We start from the raw sequence: 18827 nt of genomic DNA on the forward strand, positions 1-18827 counted from the left end.
TATGGAGATGTGGGGAGACTTGCACCCAAAGTCATGAGTGTTTCAACAAGTGACACGGTGTTATACCTAGTTTTTACTGTTGGGGTAAGGATTGGACTAAGTGGCATCATTTTGGTTGGAGCATATTTGAGAAAAGATGTAGTATGTGCTTTTTCCATAACTACTGGGGTGGTTTTTGGGTTAATGTGCATCATGCAAAAACAGGGGTGGCAAGGTTGCATTTTTACTTCATTTTATAACTGGAATGAAGGTCCAGACCTGGTAAGACAATCTCTGTAATTGGCAAAATAGAAGGTCATGCTTCTTAAAGCATCAGCCTGGCAGCCCAAACCCATTTACCTTTCAATTGCCCTTCTGCCTGCCCCTCTTGCTTGCCCAGCCAGGCTTCCATGGGATGCTTTATCCTGCGGGTTGGAGAGCAGTAACATGCTCATACTCACCCTCCCACGTTGGTGTGCAGCCCTATGCACCAGTGGTGAAATCCTGGGCACCAAGGAAATCAATGGCAGCTCCTCAGAGCCCGTTGATTTCCACAGTGGCTGGGATTTCTATGCACATGAATAAGAGCAGGTTGTCTATACCCTTTTTGCACGTTCAAACTTATGGGTAATGGACTTACTTTAAATACAAGTCATGTTTTTGTCAGTCAAAGGCTACCAGTGGCATTTGATTTATAACATTATGAATATATACATTAGCCATCTGCATTTTTATATCCAAAGAACCCTTCCTCTCCACATTCTAATTGACATTCACTTGTGCCCTCTATTTCTCACTTAATCTTATTAATGGTTTTTATCCCTTTAACCCCTGCTCTGCCACCTTGTCTAAGGAAAGTCTAAGGGTTTTTAATTATCCTTTGTTTCTTGCTTTAATTCTCTTATCTTTCTTTGCATCTCCTTCCCTGCTACTTCCCTTTTAAAGAAGTCCATGAACCAGGTATGTGACTTCTGAATTCCTCTGCGTCAATCTGAAGGGTTATTGTGTGCTGGAAATTCAATTCCACTTGGCAGTTTCACAATTGGGTCATGTGCTGAATTGGGACAAAATGGAAACTTTTCAACCAACCAACCAAAAAAAAAAAAAAAAGGGAACACTTTGTTGACAGCTTTTGAAAGTTATGGTTTTCAGTTAAAACATTATGTTCCAACTTTTTTTTTTCCTTCTCTCTTCTATGGAAGATTTCCAAATTTTGAAATGAAAATTCTATTTTAGATGCTTCTGAAGCATTGCCTTTATGGATAATGTGGAGTATATATAGTGTAATGCAAGAAAAAATCTGGAATAAGAAGTTGCTACAAGGCAAAAAATGGAAAAGTTTTGTTCCAGAGATGTTAATATCTCTGCAACCTTTATGGTTGTGAAACACTTCTATTTTTTAAAATCAAACTTTCAGCTAAATCTATGTGAGCTCTGAAATACTGAAATATAATTGAAACTATGATTTACGTTGAAAACTTTTAACAGTAACTCTAGTATTATACTCAGGAATTCAAAGATGGTGGAAGTAAAGAAAAAAAATCAAATATTAATGATAAACTGTAACTTGCAGCTTCCTCACACTTTTGACCAGTCATAATTTCCTCATCACTCTGTGATGCATAATTCTGAGGATAAAGCTAACTGCTGCATGTAAAATGTAGTAACATTTTTTATAGACAAAGCATCTCAATGTATGAGCTGTAATAACAGGCGCTTACCAGACTCGGAGCCATCCTCACAGTGCGTATGGGAATGGGATAATGTTTATTACCTGGGAAAACAGAAACTGAACTTGCAGTGTCCTCTAAACTGTCTGTGGAAATTATTCTGTGCCATTTGGAGTGGCTTTATTAAAGTAGTCACATCTCAGCAGCCTCCCACCCCAGCTATTTCCCTCTGCTGTCCACAGAGGGAGACCAGCCTCTTAGTTCAGAGCTGATTGATGCTTTTGCCAAGGCTGGAGTGAGGTGAAAGCTGATTGATTTTTACATGACTTAATACTTCAACATTCATCTCTTCATTGCTTCTCATATCTCTCCTGTTCTCATTGCTTTTTGTTTCACATCCTTCTCTTCTCTTTTTAATCATATTCATTTTTGTCTCTTAATCTGCACCTAAGGTTTTTCTGACTTTGATTTGCACAAGCTAAAGGTCATTGCTTCCATCTCAGCTGTTTTGCCTGCCTCTGTACCTCTTTTCCATGATATTTATTGAACTGCTACTCACTACTTGAGAGCTGGTTCTCTAGCACTGACAGATGTATGAGCTTGAAATTTGTGCAAAACACAAGGTATTAACATAATATAATAAACAATAAAGCCTCCCCATGTTTTCTTTTCCCTCTCTAACATAAAGTACAATATAACCAAAAGACAATGTAAATATAACAAGCTTAACAAAAAACTTTAATGTCAGAAGGAGACTGTCCCAGCTTTTCATGTAACTGCATGATTATTTAGTTTCTCTGTTATTAATGCTGTCTTTGCCTACCACAACTTCTAAATCACAGCTTTGGCCTGCACAAGTCACAGTTGTTGCTGTTGTGGAATTCTTGCTCTAATTATTTCATTTTTTCTTCTTGACTCTTTCCATCTAACCAAGCTGATGTTTGTGACATCTAAATTCCTATGTATTAATGTATGAAGCATTCCTGTATATAGGAATTTGCACATGTTGAAGAATACCAGAATCATGAAGAATCAATCCATTCTTGAAATTCTCTAAAACTTATTTTCCCTATAGGAAAGTATAAATATTGTTTGTAATTGAAGGATCACCATCTAAGAAGCTTAGAACAAACTTTTTTAATGCCCCTGAAAACGTTTAGGGCTGTGACTACCCCATGGCCCTGACAGGTACCTGAGCTGCAGAAACTCAGGCTGTTTACACTTGCAGGGAGTGAATTGCAGCAGGATTCTGGCACACAAACTCAAGCAGTTCTAGTCCTTTGCAGCAAAGATGAGCTCTGTGCACAAATATTGCCAGTTCTGCAGAGCTAAGCCCAGAATCTACCAGCTGAGATTCTTAGATGGTGGAGCTTCAGATGCAGGCATAGGGACACATCCAAAGCAATACCTCCTTCAGTAACTCTCAGATCCTCATGCCAGCTCTGATAGCTAAAAGGGCAGCTTTAGCCTAGGTAACACTAAATGCTTGTAAAACTCTCTTCTTGGGTGTGTTTTCTTTCAAATTTAAGAATCACCAGTGTTACTCTTGCCCATGGTTTATAAATTTGCATGATTTAAACTGTTGTAAATCATCAACATTCAAATTCCCTTTATCTTTTGTTTCTATGGCCATCTCCTTCCTATTACTTCATACCCCACTGTAATTACACTCCTTTCCCACTCTTATTAACAGTCCATCCCTATAACTTTGTCTGTAAATTATACTTCTTCAACCCAGTCTTACCAAAGTTTGAGGTGATCCCTTCCTACATAACTTATTTCTAATTCTTTTATCTTCCTTTCCTGTGTTTTTCCCCTGACACATCCTACTAAATGAAGCCCCCCCTCCAGGTATGTGATTTAACTTCTAAACTCCCTGGTGTCTGTCTGCTGGGATGGTGTGTGTGAGAAGTGAATGCAAGGTGACAGGGGATAACAACCAATCAGTTAAGGATGGATTATAACTTGCATGCCTTTGGGGTGGTTCTATTTTAGTTTAATTTTTTTTTCCAGTGAAGTGTAATCAGCAGTAAGGAGGAGGAAACACTCATTGCATGAGAATTTCACTGGAAACTGGGGGAACACACATATACTGTTGTGAAAGGGTAGCTCAGCAAAACGTTTCCTTGTGGAATGCAATAAATTCTGTCCATGTGATATGAGAATGAACGTTTCTTCCTATAGGGGGGGGGATTTATTTCAAATCTAAGGGCAGAATTTGAACCATTGACTGTACATGGGGAATATAAACACTGTGAGAGTCTGTGGGATTTTTAATGCCTGCTTTGCAAAAATATTTGGTGGTGTGTGTATGTATGACTGAAAAGCAAAATCTGCCCTGCAAATTCACATTGCTGATCTATTCCTGCTTTGCCAAACCCAGAAGAATGACATGTAGACCTGCACAGACTTCTAATGAACCTTTTCTTCCTATGAAGTAATCCGTTTGTAATTCTACATTGCAAATGGATTTGAAGAGCAGCAGTACATTTATATAGACATTAATGTTATCTTCAAGGAAGAAAATGACCTGAGCCATAGATCTAGAAGGGAACTGAGCTTCTTTGGAAGTTAGCTGAACGTTGATGATGATTTATAGCAGGTATTTCAGCAGTTTTCTGAACCACACTGTTTATTTCAAATGGCTGAAATACTGCTGTAGTAAAGGATGGGTCCAATAGTGCTTTGAGAGTGCTGGCTATGTTCATGTGCATATTTCCAGTCAAGGTAAACCTTGGTACACTGTGCTGTCAGGTTGTGCTTTATGCCATATGATGATTAGAAGTGTTTTTTAAGCACTGCACTATTATCATAAATCTGCCTCTTTTACCTTTCCTGTTCTGTGACTTCTCTTTATGCATTATTTCAAATGTAAACATTTTACCTGTTTACTTCTTAACTTCATTCTTGGCTTCCCTTTTCCTCTCTGCCCCTCCGCCCCGTTGCTCAAAAGCCCTTTTGGTGGAAATAACAGATTTCTTGTTCTCATTCTCTTGTTTTCCATCGCAACTTGTTCCATGACACTTCACACCTGAAGTTCATGAGCCAGGTATGTGACACGACTTCTGGTTTACTCCACCTAGGTGCAACACAGAAGTGTGTATGTGTGTGTGAGAGAGAGAACAGCAGTCCTGGGCTGGTAGAAGAGAAGAAAACAAGAGAAACAAACATTAACCACAATTATCATTTGCAGCTCTCTTCTCCTTTAACCTCCATGCTTACTGCTACTTTAACATTACAGCATTTTAAAGTCCTGACAGTCTCTCCAGTTTTCTCCCTGCCTTAGTTCACTAATTCCTTTATTTTTTTTCCCCACCTCATGCATTCCCTGGTCTCTTTCTCAGGATTCCAAGAGCTTTAAATAACTGTTCTGTTTCTTTTTTTCTATTTCCTGTCTTTCCATCACTGCTTGCACCACGACAACAGCAGAGGAAGCTCATGAGGAAGGTATGTGATGTGCCTACAGACCCTCATCCTTTTTCTCTTCCAGTGCTGGGGAAGCAGTGTCGAAAACACTGACATTGTTCAAGAGAAAAGAGAGTGTGGGAGGGAAATGATCTCTCTAGATGGATTTCAATGAACATGGAGAAAGGGCCATTTGTTAGCCAAATCAAATGACCAAAAAGATGTTTTTTTCTTGTTGTTCCATCTCTGGAGAGTCCAAGGTTCCCAGCATAACAGGGAGGGAGTGGGGACAGGTTCTCTTAGAGCAGTGCTGCTTGTGGATTCACTACTGTGCTTCTTCTCTTTTTCTTTTGTCCTTCAACCTACAGCCAATGAAGAAGGCGAATATAATGATGGTAGCTCAGTGTTGTCTTAGGACAACAAAGTCATCTTTCTAACATCTCACTGTCTTTTATGTGTCTGGTTTTATTCCTCACTTTATTTTAAACTCAGGAACTGGGCCAAAACATCTCTCCTGCAAAGAATCACTCATTGTGCATATCCAGTCACCCTTAGGGAGTCATTAGTGTATTGAAAAGCCTCTACATCCTCATTAGGATAGTAGATGGTCAAAATCAAGCTCTAGAAGCTTGCTCTTGTCTTCTAACCAGAATCTGTTGTGTCCTAGCTCTCATCAGCAAAACATCTCTATCCCCCCAAAAACCAGGAAAGAATCTCTTAAATCATAGTGACAGATTTGAAAATGAAGCTGAGCCCTGCATAGACATGCCTCCCTCACACAGCCTTAGGTGGTCATGGGCTCCAGGCCTAAATCTACAGAAATGTAAACTTCTGCTTGTGCACTCAGAATTGTGCTAAACATTAAACATCTATTCAGATGGGTGGAGCTAAAGATAGCCTGGCTGTAATACTTGGTTGAGTGGGTGCTGGAGCACACAGGCAGGGACAAGACTCCTCTGAAAGGACCAAACCTAAATGTGTGCAGGGTCAGTGTTGCTCTTGTAGAAGATAATTTAGCCCTTCCCTGGCCACTTTAAACATATAGAAAGTTCTCATGGAGTTTTAAGGCTGTTGAAGTAGCTGGGTTTTTCCTGACTGCCCCAGCCCCTAGAATACCCAGGCAGCTGCTTCAAAAGACAAAGCCCAATGTCACTTGAAAACAGCCTGCATTTTCTGTGTTTCCTTGTTTTGTTTCATTTTGCTTTTGTAGATTTTTTTTTTGTTGTTGCTGTTGTTCTTTTGTTTTAATTTTCTTGCTCATTTTTCAGGCTTCTTTTTTAATTTAGGGAAATACCCTGAGGACCTTCCTGAGCCCCTCTCTGTCTTTCTTTTTCTCATTCTTTTATTTTATTTTTAATAGCATATTGATTTCCGTTTTTTCCCAAGGACATAGTGTGAGTTAGGTATGTTGCTTCTGAGAAGAGGGATTAAGGGAGGGTGTTTAGTGATTTCTGAGTGAAATAAAGGTAGTTCAGATGGATTCCCAGAGAAGGAGAGAGCACCGTGTGAATATCTCATAGACTGGGCAGGAGAAAGCAGGGTGGTGGTATTTTGGTGGTGCATCATCTCCCTGCCTTTAGGAAACCAGAAACTCAATGACTCTCTAACCACCAGGGCAGTGAAGTTGGATTTGCAGTGTCTCTTGCCTTCTTTTGGCAGGGTTGTACATGGGGAATTTGTCTCAGCCCCATGTTCATAGTCAGAATAACTGGAATGTCAGTCAAAATCTGCCATAGGAACAGGAGTTTGCTATGACAATTCCTGCTTGTCAACAAATTTTGGCCCAGTTCCTTGCCTTGGTGTCTTGAAAGAAGGGGCATTTCAAAGTAAATCCCATTCCTGGACTGCTTTTGGTTCATACAGTATGGACAAAGGCTGGGTCATGCACTGCAGAGGATAGATTTTTTCATGTTTAATTTTTAATTAAATACCCCTTTTTCTGGTTTTCTGGAGGTACCTTTAAGAATTCTAACTACAATTTCTTATTTCAAGAACAACTAACTTTATTTTTTTCATTTTTACAATTGTTTGTTGGGGTGCTGATTTGGTGGCAGCTGAAACCAAATTCACACAGTTATTGACAGACAGGTGTCGATCCTGGCAACCAAGGTCAACAAACAAAACCAGTCATTCCCTGTCTCTTTTCTTTCCCCCCTCTCTTTGAAGTGTTACTAACTGGCAGCTTTAAGCCAAACAGGAATGTCTATGAAAATTATCTGGGTATGTCATGAAGGAAGGGAATCCTATGTAAATAACATACCTGATTAACTAGTTAACTATGATTACTTTTCCTCTCTCCAGGTAAAAGGCAATTTTGCTAACATGTTAAGAAGCTCACTGGCTATTTGAAAAGCAAAACAAATAAAAAAATAAGCGGAGGAATGCAAAAGCACACTGTTGGCTAATGGTATTTTTCTTCAGGAGTGATTTGGGACTTCCTTTATAGTGGAGCAGTCTAAAACACATTTGTAATTACGTGTTGTTTGTTTTCTTAGCATTGCTCTGGCATCTGGAGGCCTCAACTGAGATATGTTTTGGCAGGCAGTGTTCTTGCAGTAAAGGAGAAAAGTCTACCCACTAAAATGTCATTAATGAAATTTGTATGGGAAAGAGTGAAAAAAAGGAAATGTCGGTTTCTGTCTTCTTTTACACATCTCTCACATCTTTTCTCTTGATTATCTCAATAACCCGTTTCCAACCTTTCTTTCAATCTTTTGTTATCCAACACCCTTACGTCTGATTGCCTCAGTAAATTTTTTCCAGTGTAAGGTTTTCTTCTATTTTCCCCTCTTATAATATTTAATTTTCTTTTTCCTATTTTTTTTCTATTTGCTATTCCAAATTTCCAGCATCAGTCCCCAAACTCCTGGATGCAAATAAGCATTTGAAAAATATAATATCTTTTTTGTAATATCATATTGATAACAGGGTTAATGCAAACACTACTGAAGCAGTTATTTTTACTTTACAATTTTTGTTTTTACCAGATTCAGTACGCTATGAGTTTTTCACCTCACTTCCTCCTACTGAGCCAACACAGGGAGAGTCTTGTACCACAGAACCCATCAGCATCACTGAAAGTTCAAATGTGGTGTGTGGTTATGAAAGTCAACCTGGGCCTCTGAGAGAATGGGCCAGAATAAACACATAGGTTTAATTTATTTCTGTTTGTGAGAGTAAGAGCACTGAACTTGCTGGCATTACACTTGAGTTAATAACTAAAGATTAAAAAGAATAGCAGGGAGGGGAGTTGACCACAAGCACAAATGTTAAGCAAGTAACTCATAAGACCAGCACATGTCTGAGGGCCAGGGAAAGGTCACTTGTTGCAAGGGAACAATTCTCACTGCCAGAGGGCTCAGGCTGGCAGTCTCTGTGATGGTTTAGCCTGCCTATCAGGGCATTATGCCTCTCCTGGAGATGAAAAGATCATTCCCATTAATGCTCATGGGAATTTTGCATGTACCTTAGCAGGAGAGGGTGCTTGCTCAAAGAGGATGGTATTTCCAAGCTGGGTTTGAGGACCACCACACAGAACAGAAGAATAAGCACCTTCCCTATGGCACTGAGGTATCTCAGGGACACATGATCTAAGATGTCTTGGAAGCCAATGAACCTGGAGAAAATATGTGCATAAAGGTTTTCCCTTCCTGGCCTCCATGTGAGGCATTTGAACAAAACTGGCGAAGCCTGGTTATCACTGCAATATGATATTGTGAATTTGAGTTAAGTTTAACAAAAAAAGTGCTGATTGAAAAAGGCATAATTTTGTTCTACCCTCCAGCCCAGCTGGCCTCCTTAGAGCTTTGGTCAGGATGGTTTGAGAAAAATAATTTTGCATTTACACAAAACCACTGGTTTCCTCATGCTACATTTGGGACTTTTATACAGTCTCTTGATTCTTTTCTGCCAAATTCTGTTTTGAGGGTAAAAACAGATTCACTCCTAGCAAAAGGGGTGTGTGAGTGTGTGCATTTCTTTTGGACGTGCTTGAGATTTACCCAGATTCTCTGTATGTTTCCTCTAAGATTAAATTTCCCTTCCCTCCTTTTACTTTAGCAGCTGGCATGATCTCTGTTATTTTAACTTTCTTCCTTTTTTTCCCCTTCCTGTTTTGCTACGTCCTTCCAAATACAGAGGAGAAGCCCAGAATAAAGTAAGTATGACGGGCAGGGTTTCAAAACCCTGGGATCATTTTCCTGATCTAGCAGAATCCCTTAGATTCTCTATTAGGCAAATGGCCACCAGAAGCCTTTATCCAACTCTCCCCCATGCAACATCCATCTGCTTGTTCCTGCATGCCTTTCCAGGATGTCTGCTTCCTTCAGAGGATGCCTTAGCACCAGTTACTGGCCTGGACCTTAAGACCAGTTCCTGGTAGAGTCAGAGAATTCATGGACTGTCTGAGATACAGAGGTCTCACAATACCCCAATATACAGACAGCTCAACAGTAAATCCTCTGTGAGAGCCCATGGCTGGGAAACTGCCCTTTCCATCCAGGATCGCTGACACTGGGAAGGGTGGCAAATGAGCTTTGCTAAGGTTTCTTATGGACCTGTTGGCTCTGGGCCCCAGCACCTTCCCTTCCCACTTTGCCAGCTGCCAGGATGGAGTGTACAGCCCTGCACAGGCAGATTCACAGACCAACACCTTTCCATGTGGTAGGGAATGACCGTGTGCATTGGGAATAAAGAGGGGTTTTAGGGGTAACTCCCTGCCCTGCACAACCTTCCAGGAAGGACAGTGGTCTTTAGGACTTTCCTGCAGTAGTTTTCCACTGGTGTGCTCTTTCACCCCTCCCCATCTCCACCAACATTCCTCCTTGTCAGCATGGCTCCTGAGGGCAGGGCAGGATGGGCTGTTTAAAAACTGCATATTCTTTAAGTTGAAAATCCTTTATTTTTCTTTTTGTTTTGTTTTTGACTCTCTGCAGACTAACTGCTCCTAAAATACCGGAGGGTGAGAAAGTAGATTTTGATGTAAGTTTTCCTGAGACTGGCTGTGTTTGTCCTTTGTTCCTGAAAAAAGACATGACCACAAACCCACATAACTCCTCCTGTATTGGATATTGCTGAGGATCAAGGCAATAACGATAGTATGGTTGATTTGCCACTTGGTTTCAGCAAAAGGCTGCTCTCTGCTTCCTGAAACTGCCTGAATGCATTCACTGATAATGTGACTAAGCTAAAGTAATGTATTTTTTTTGTTATTGTTTACCTCCTTAAATCTTTGAAGCCATTATAAGGAGGAGAAAGCGAATGTTTTAGGGATCTCAGATCCTGTGTCCCATTGTTGCACGTGGCTTGAAAGTTGCAGGCTCTCATCTTGCTGAAAAACACTAGCTAAAATTACAATAACAAGTAGAGATCCAAACACCTTCCTAGAAAGTTGCTAGAACAATGGACAAATTCTGGTGTTAAAAACCTCTGCAGAAATACTTGCTTTGCCCAAAATACGGGAATATTTTCTAGGTAAGAGCTGTATTACAAAGCCAAGAGGAGGCAGCTGAGTATACGCAAAGATAGGTGTGTAAGCAAAGCCAGGGATTAAATATGGTGTGGGAAATGGGAGATTTGGATTCTTTACACTTCTGGGCTCCTGACTGTTGCATGAATGAGTGTCTGATTGCACCAACAACCATTTAAGTTTATCCATAGATTTCCATGGAAATCTACAGACACTTTCTAGTTTTGTTTCTCTGTGTATGCAGGGTGCTGGGAATGTTCAGGACGTAATACTAGAGCAATATGGACTTAAAGCGTTTTCCTGCTTTTCTAGGACATCCAAAAGAAAAGGCAGAACAAAGACCTGATTGAACTGCAGGCCTTGATTGACAGCCACTTTGAAGCCAGAAGAAAGGAAGAGGAAGAGCTGGTTGCCCTCAAGGAGAGGATTGTGAGTCCTTGTACTGCTGTTTCCCTGTACTAGATTGAGAGATCATCCGTAGATGAGAAGCTGAAACCACTGTCAGACTTTGACAGAAAGCTGTGCTGTCACGTAGAGAAGTGACTGCTCAAGTCAAAAGGCTTCTCCCTCCATCTGTCCCCTCTCTTAGCCCCTTCTTTTATATCTGGGAATTGTACAAGAAACCCTCCTGCATGTTCTAGAAAGAGAGAAGGTGGCTCTCACTCGATGAAGCAAGCTCTTGGTAGTGGGGTGTAACAGTGGAGGCAGGTAAAGCCAGGATGAAGATCCAATGCCTCTGCTCCTTGCAGGAGAAGCGCAGAGCTGAAAGAGCAGAGCAGCAGAGAATCCGGGCTGAGAAGGAGAAGGAGCGTCAGGCAAGGCTTGCGGTAAGTGCCTCTGCTTCCCTCTCCTTGTTTCTGCATCAAACTGGAGAGATCTCTGGAGACAAAAGAACTACAGGTTCTGCCTGCCTCAGTTCAGAGATGAAATGACCACTCTCTTAAAGTAAGAGCAGAAAACAGGAGTTGCCAGTTCTCATCAGTGTACTGCTCTGATCACATTCCCTGCACTGACACTGACTGCTGAGGAAAGCTGGGAGCCTGTCCTAGAGTAACTTGTTTTGTGTGTTGCACTCCACAGGAGGAAAAGGCACGGAGAGAGGAAGAAGATGCCAAGAGAAAAGCTGAGGATGATCTGAAGAAGAAGAAGGCTCTGTCCTCCATGGGTGCAAATTACAGCAGTTATCTGGCTAAGGTAAAATAAATGGATTGATGAAAGAAATATGAAAACATTAAACCACTAAGTTGACTGGGAACAGTCTTTATTAGAACTTGAGAAAATGGCCCAATGTTGAAATTGTTTCATTCAGGTTTAATTTCTGCAGTCTGACTTTAATTGATATTCTGAAAATAGGCTGACCAGAAGAGAGGGAAGAAGCAAACAGCTAGGGAGACGAAGAAGAAGGTCCTGGCAGAGAGGCGCAAGCCCCTGAACATTGACCACCTTAATGAAGACAAGCTGAGGTAACACGTTTATCCTAATTTATGGAATGTAATCCACTGATATTTGGTCTTGCTGTCCTGGAGTCTTCTCTGGTGATAAAATGAGGTAGAGGAGAGGGCCTTCCTTGAAATTCATCATAGGACACACTTAAATTGTGCTCTTGCTTAACCTGGAGAATGGAGGAGAAATGGGAATGTAGGGAAGTGTTGAAATGGTTTGGTAGCCCTATAGCTGTGCTCCTGGCATAGCTCTGTTAGCCTCTCCTGCTAATTAGGATTAGTTGCTTAGAGGACTAGCTCTGGGATTAGCAGAACAAGCCTACAGACTGGTATCTGTAGCATTCCCAGGGGTGAGGTAATGCTGTTAGGTATGAATAGGATCTCCATGTGGGCTGGAGGTTTGGAAGCTAAGTGCTCTGATGCAGAGCAGTCATCGGATGATAGTCTGGACTGCACATTGTTGGAGTTCACACATGATTGGAAGATGAAGTTGGCTCACCTCAGCCCTGACAGAGATGAGATTGCACAATGGCAACTGCTCTGCTTATCTGGGTGGCCTTCAGAGTCCTTCTTCCTTCTTGCCTGATTCCACTGCTCTCCTATCTTTCATTAAGAGTTAGGGGAAAAATTGGAGGAATTATTTTAATGGATGACACATGCAAGACTGCAAGTCTAAAAGATTTGAAGGTGAGAAAAATGTGACCTTGAAAATGATGAGTAGCTTTAAGAGAACAGAGAGTTTACAAGAAGATGTGTGAATGGCACAAAATAAAATTCATTATTAATGGTGTGAAAAAAAATGGAAAATGTCTGATGTCATGTTTTTCTTCTGTCTTCTCCCATAAACACACAGGGACAAAGCTAAGGAGCTGTGGGACTGGTTATATCAGCTGGAGACTGAAAAGTATGACTTTACAGAGCAGATCAAGAGGAAAAAATATGAGGTGAGTTGAGAAGCCATTTTGCTAATAGCACTGGGTCCAAAACGTAAAACATTCTGTGATTCCTCTGACAAAAGTCATGTTGTGACATTATCTGGGTCTCCAATGACCCTTTGCAATATTTAAGCAGCAAGATGCTTGGAACTGCATTCCCCTAACATACATACTTGAACTGGATTTCACATTTTAGGGTAAAATTGAATAGGTCACTTTTAAGGTCTTCAGTGCCCCATGGAAAGGCAGTCCCAATGGAAATCGGACTCCCTGCCCTATCCTGAAACATTGTTCATTCTTGTTTATCTATAGGTAATCCTGGCCTGAAAATTCAGTAGTAAAGTAATATTTTTAGATCCATCTTTGATTTCAAACTTGAACGTTGCAAGTTTATTCCATCCCAGACAGATTGCTTGTGGACTGAGCTCTCTGGAGTCACTGAAAACTGTCTCCAGACAGGAGCATCTGACTGAAGTGTCATTTGGTAACAGAAAGTGGACATGTTTCCTTCACCCAGTCACTGCATAGGGTGGCACTCACCCACATAACGTTTCAGTGGCTGAGAAATCCTGCTGGCTCTCTCTCTGTCTCACTCTCCTTTTAATTCCCAATCACACAGACACATGCTGACAGGCAGTGAGCAACACCAATGTAACTATCTCAATCTCTCTTAGATTTTAACAATGCGTTGCAGGCTGCAGGAGCTTTCCAAGTTGTAAGTACAATGAACTTGCCTGTGTAACAGCAGCAGCCAAGGCTACCAAATGCATGAGCCTGCCGCATGGTCAGAGCCAGGTGCCAGATGGGAGCTGGCACTTGGCTCCAAGTGCAGAGAGAAAAGAGAGAAATGGGTCTTGTGTCTCTCCATTCACTTCCTTTTTCTCTCCCTTTCCATTCTTTGAAAAGATGTAAAGTGGTAATTTAGGAAAAGAGTCAAGAGTCCAACAGGGATTTGGTTAAAGAACTGAGGATGCAATCTACTGAGCACACCTTAAAATAATTCTCTATCTGAAACTCTGTATCCAAACCCAGGTATTGCATGCCTGGGGGCATTACCCTGGTGCACTGGGGATACATGCAGAAACTTAGGCATAGTGTCTAATAGCTTGGACTACAGTATATAGAGAATAGTATGGGGTTTGGAAAGCTTCTCCACCTTGTGGCACATGTTTATCTAGATGCAGAATACTGCAGAAGGCTAGCTTAAGGATAACAGGCCAGGTGAGTGTGGATAAACAAGAAATAAGGCAGTACCAGAGGAGGGGTACATGCTATGGTAGTGAGACCTCTGCATAAACAAAGAGGTGGGTGCCTGCTGATGAAAAGCAAGGAGACAAGTACAAAGAACGAGGAAAACAGAAGGAAAAACTAAGATGGGAGAGGAAAAGTGGAAGAATAAAGGGAGGATGACAGCAGGAAAAAAAATGAGGACAAAGGTAAGTGAAAATAAGAAAGTTAATGAAGGAGAGACAAGCAAGGATGTGAGGGAGAGAAAAAGGAAGGAAGTGAGACACAGAAGTAGAGCTATTCTTTAGCTCTAGTGTCTGTTGCTCCTTGGTGCTTCACTGGAGAGTGAATGTCATAGTCACGATCATAAGGTTATGACTGAAGGTAAGTTTTAAGTGCTTGGGTCAAACTGAAGACAACTGGTTCTCCTCAACACTTGGGGAAAATACTTGGTTGGAAAATAGCAATTTAAACTGCTGTGACAAATACTAAAACTTCCACAAGTAAGTACAAAAGCAAGTGATCTGTTGATCTCTCCTTGCTTGTGTTGTCCTGTTCCTGGTAACATTTCAGTCTCTTATATTTTTTCTGTTTGCCATGGAAAGACGTGAGCCAGGAATTACCAGTTCTTTGGACAACCGGAATGTATGACTTTTGTTTTTCTTTTTTTGCACGCTGGGAATGTCAAGTGCGACTTTAAATATTCCAAATTTGGATCATCAGTTCTTGGACCGGCAGAGCCAGTGCAAAACTTTGAATTGCAGCAAAAGCAAAGCATACCTCTTGGCAAGGGCATTTCTTCAGTCCAGGAAAACTAAGTTGAACACTGACTCAGTTACAAATGAGATGAAGAGGCAAAATAGGGCTCTCTATCACACCTTAGTGTTTTCAAGGTTTTTCCAGTACATGAGTGCCAGGATTTCAGTAATGAGTCCAGGCCTACAGACCAAACTGAGTTACTAAGTCAGGCTAGAAGGTGTTTATCCCGTGTAAGGTAGGTGTTTGCTTTCCTATGCATTAGGTCATCTTCTCTTATTAAATGAGTGGCTGGGAAAGTGGTGAGTGCTGCAAGCTCCTCACCTCCTGCTCTGCCAGCCAGCAAAAGGTATTCCAGCAGAATGTGATACTCATCTTCCATTCTTGAGGTCCCCATCCAAAGACCACTGAAGATCTTTGGGTTTACACAAACACGAGTAAGGGAAGAGTGAGAAGGTGAGATTGAATCATGCAGGTCATGGAGCCATCCAAGAGATTTCCAGTTGTCCAAGGTGACATTCATTCCAGTTCACCTGCCTGTAGTTTGACATTTGAGTTCCTGGGAGATTAATTTCAATATGTAGAATCACTTCTATTAAGAGTTATAAAATTCTAGCTCTTCTGTCCCTTTACATGTGAAGGTGGTTTGCAGATTTATTGCCAAGAAGTAACATTTCTGTCCTTCAACCATGGGTGAGCTTTTATTTCAAAGGAGATATTAATTCCTACTACAGGCACCTGTTTCGAGCACTTCAGCAGGTAAAATTCTCCTCTCCTTGAGGGAACAAGGTTTCTTTGTCTCTAAAAACCCTGGTCATGTATGTTGTTTGCAGATTGTCACCCTCAGAAACCGGATTGATCAGGCCCAGAAGCAGTAAGTATTTATATCCCCTTCCGAGCTTCTGGCTTGGGGATATCTTCTCAGTGTTCAAATGTGTCACTTCAGCCTCAACACTGACATTTTCTTGTTGCAATGAAATGGGGCTAGAGATGGAAGAGCCACTCCCATCCTGCCTCACATTAAGAAAATGAAGGGGAAACTGAAGTGAATGTAACACCTAACAAGAAAAAAATAATGTTTCTTCACACCATACCTTCAGAAATTTCCTCTGCTTATTGTTGAGTTTTTCAAACATCTGATTGAGGTGCTTTGAATACTTGAGGGAATACAACTCTTGTTTATGAAGGATAAACAGGTGGTTGCTAAGATTATGAAGAATGGTGTGTAACAAGACTAACATAATGGGATTACTGTTGTGAGTTCTTTTCACTCATCATCTTTCCCACTTTCCTTCAACACAAGACTGTTTCATTACTTTTTTGAGTCTAATATCTTTACTCTAGGTGTTTTTAATGGATTTATGAGATACTAGGGGTAGATGCAGCTTAGGGGTTAGAACATGCAGAAAACTAATACTCACAAAGATGTTACTGCAGGGCAGAAAGGGAGGAGAGCTCTCCAGTGGTGGATCTGCTCTTCTCTGTGCATCTGTATCTTTTTAACAAAGTCATGCCAGAAATGAAGCAGTGGCCTTTGGTGATATCTTTGGATGACAGGAGTGACCAGTTACTGCCTTCCCACTTCCCCAAGACACCCTGACTTATCAAATGAATGTAACACTGGGGGTTTGGTCTGTAATGCCAAACATAAGGCTTGACCTTCCCGTGGTATTTTCTGTACAGAGCTGTAGGCTGATAAACCTCAGCAGAATGTGCAGCTGCACAAGGATGCCACGGTTTGTCTGGGTGTTCCTGCTCTTGCAGGGTGCTACCACACCACCCACAACAGGCCATTGCCTGCTTCTTCCCCCAAAAGACATGATACTCTCTCAGGACACCATCTGAAAAGGTTGCACTGAGAAGCCCAGAGATAATGAGATTTCTGTGAGCTTAAATTTCTATCCACGCTAGACACTATCATTCCAAAGCAGTGCCTGCCAGTGTGTTATACAAGGATCAAATGAGTCTTTTGCTTTAGACTTTATTAAATCTTCTTAAGCACACTCTAAAGGTTGGGTGTAACATCAAACATCACAGGTGCTTGTGGACATAAAAGGACTCTGTTTGAGGAGCTATGCAGTTCCTACACTGGGTTTTGAACCTTCAGAAAGGCTGGCAAAAGGGACATAGAGCTAAATTTAGGATAAGCAGAAAGTGCATGCTCTCTTTTATATACACCATCAATTTTTTCAAATAGACCAAGCCTATCTAGGTCAAAGGTAAAGTATCCATTATGTGTGTGTCTGTGTCACTGTGCTACATCCTTCTGCAAATATGGCTGGTGCTCTTGAACCAATCCATGGGGCAGCACATCAAAAATCTCCCCAGATGTATTATCCCCATGTTTTTCTTCTCCCTGGAGGAACCGGTTCTGAAGAAAGGCCCCACCATCTTGTGCTTGGTCCCCAACCCCACATTCTGCCACATCAAAGAGCTGCCCCCACTTTGCATGTGCTGTTGTTCAAGAAGCAGCCTCATTGTTGTGTGTGTGAGAAGGAAGGGTTTGGGGGTGTGCCAAGCCCCACAAACCAAGGTGCTGCTAATGGGGACTAGTGCAGAGTCTAACTCAACTAACTTCCTGCCTAGCCCCATTCTGAGTTCAGGCTTCTCAGGCAGAAGGTAAGTGGCCTGCATGTAGGATTGCCCTTTGTGTGCAAGAACTCTTGGAGAGAGTTTGCCTCAGATGCTTTGAGTGTGGAGTGTAGCTGGACTGCTCCCACTCACCGTGAGCAAGACAGGGATACTGATACGAGAGGGGGCCTAAAAAGTCGTTTGGATTGTTTTGGAGGCTCTTGCTCTCATTATATAAATAGCCACTCTGCCTTTGCTAAAGCAAAGCACTTCTTAGTTGTATTTAAATTAGTGTTCAGCTTTTTGCCTCCACTACTGATTGGAGCATCTGGGGAATTTGATCACAGCTCTTTCATACTGAGCAAATTTCTCTAGATAGAGCTCTAAATCCTAAAATCCAGAGCACAGTAGATTTGTATTCAGAAAACATTCAGAAAATACGAAGTCTGTGGCTGCACAGACCTGTCACTTAGTTTGGAGACCACCTAGATTTCTATCCTGATAATCCAGGAGTCTGGAAGGGTCCATCTCTTTCAGGCACGCACATCCTGCCTTTCACACTAAGAGCCCCAGGAGGAATCTTTTTCCTCAATATCAACAATATTTTCCTCAGGATGTGGTCAATGGCAGGTGTGCCCAACATGTGAGAAGTGAAAGCAGCTAAAACCTAATCTAAGAGTCAGAAATGCAGAGTGGTCAGAGAGCCCCCACTGCTTCCATCGTGCTGACATGTTTTTCTTTCCTTTTGCATTGTAGCAGCAAGAAGGCAGGAGCCAAGGGCAAGGTTGGTGGGCGCTGGAAGTAAAGAACCAGGCAGGATGGCCTTTAGTGGTGTGCTGAACCCCTGCTGGTCTCCTCTTTCTTCCTTCACCGATCACTTGTGTTCTCATGCCTCAATGCTAACAAAAATCACATCAGCCTGGATTGGCTATTGCTGCTGCTTTTCTTCCTGGAGGGGTCTGGTGGCTTCCTCAGGCAAGGGGAAGCAGGTTCCCTGTGGAACTGGGATGACTCCTTGCTGGCCTCTTCAATTCCTGCTGAGCATGTCCCTTATCCTCCTGATACCAGCCCTATGCTGTCCTGTAGATTGCTGTGTACAAATCTCTGGATTTTGTAAATAAAGCACAACCAGTACCTACTCCAATGACAGCCCTTTGGAATGATGTTTTGTATTTTATTTAATGCCTTCCCGTTTTCCAAGGATTTGGGAGTTGGGCCAAACCCTTCCTTAATATCATTTGATCTGTCCCCACGAGGAGGAAGTATCATCAGGAAAGACTGAGGATTGGGGGCCTGTTTTAAGCCATTGTACAGGGAGATATCAAGAGCCAGCTGCTCTCAGGGAGCTCATAATCTGGGTGCCAAATGTAGCTGA

General features: G+C 41.8%; 1 protein-coding gene across 1 annotated transcript in view; it reads left to right on the plus strand.

Moving 5' to 3' along the window:
* Positions 1-18596, plus strand: part of TNNT3 (troponin T3, fast skeletal type) — a gene marked incomplete at its 5' end in the record, with an annotated part of 29827 nt that extends 11231 nt beyond the window's left edge. The window contains 10 exon segments of the mRNA XM_083863282.1: positions 5076-5096; positions 9192-9210; positions 9989-10034; positions 10834-10950; positions 11271-11348; positions 11602-11715; positions 11875-11984; positions 12817-12907; positions 15715-15755; positions 18209-18596. Coding sequence (XP_083719408.1) covers positions 5076-5096; positions 9192-9210; positions 9989-10034; positions 10834-10950; positions 11271-11348; positions 11602-11715; positions 11875-11984; positions 12817-12907; positions 15715-15755; positions 18209-18257 — 686 coding nt within the window. The 3' untranslated portion in view covers positions 18258-18596.
* Between the last annotated feature and the right edge of the window lie 231 nt (positions 18597-18827).

The sequence above is a fragment of the Zosterops lateralis genome (assembly GCF_965231275.1).
Source record: "Zosterops lateralis genome assembly, chromosome: 6".
Classification (NCBI taxonomy): Eukaryota; Metazoa; Chordata; class Aves; order Passeriformes; family Zosteropidae; genus Zosterops; species Zosterops lateralis.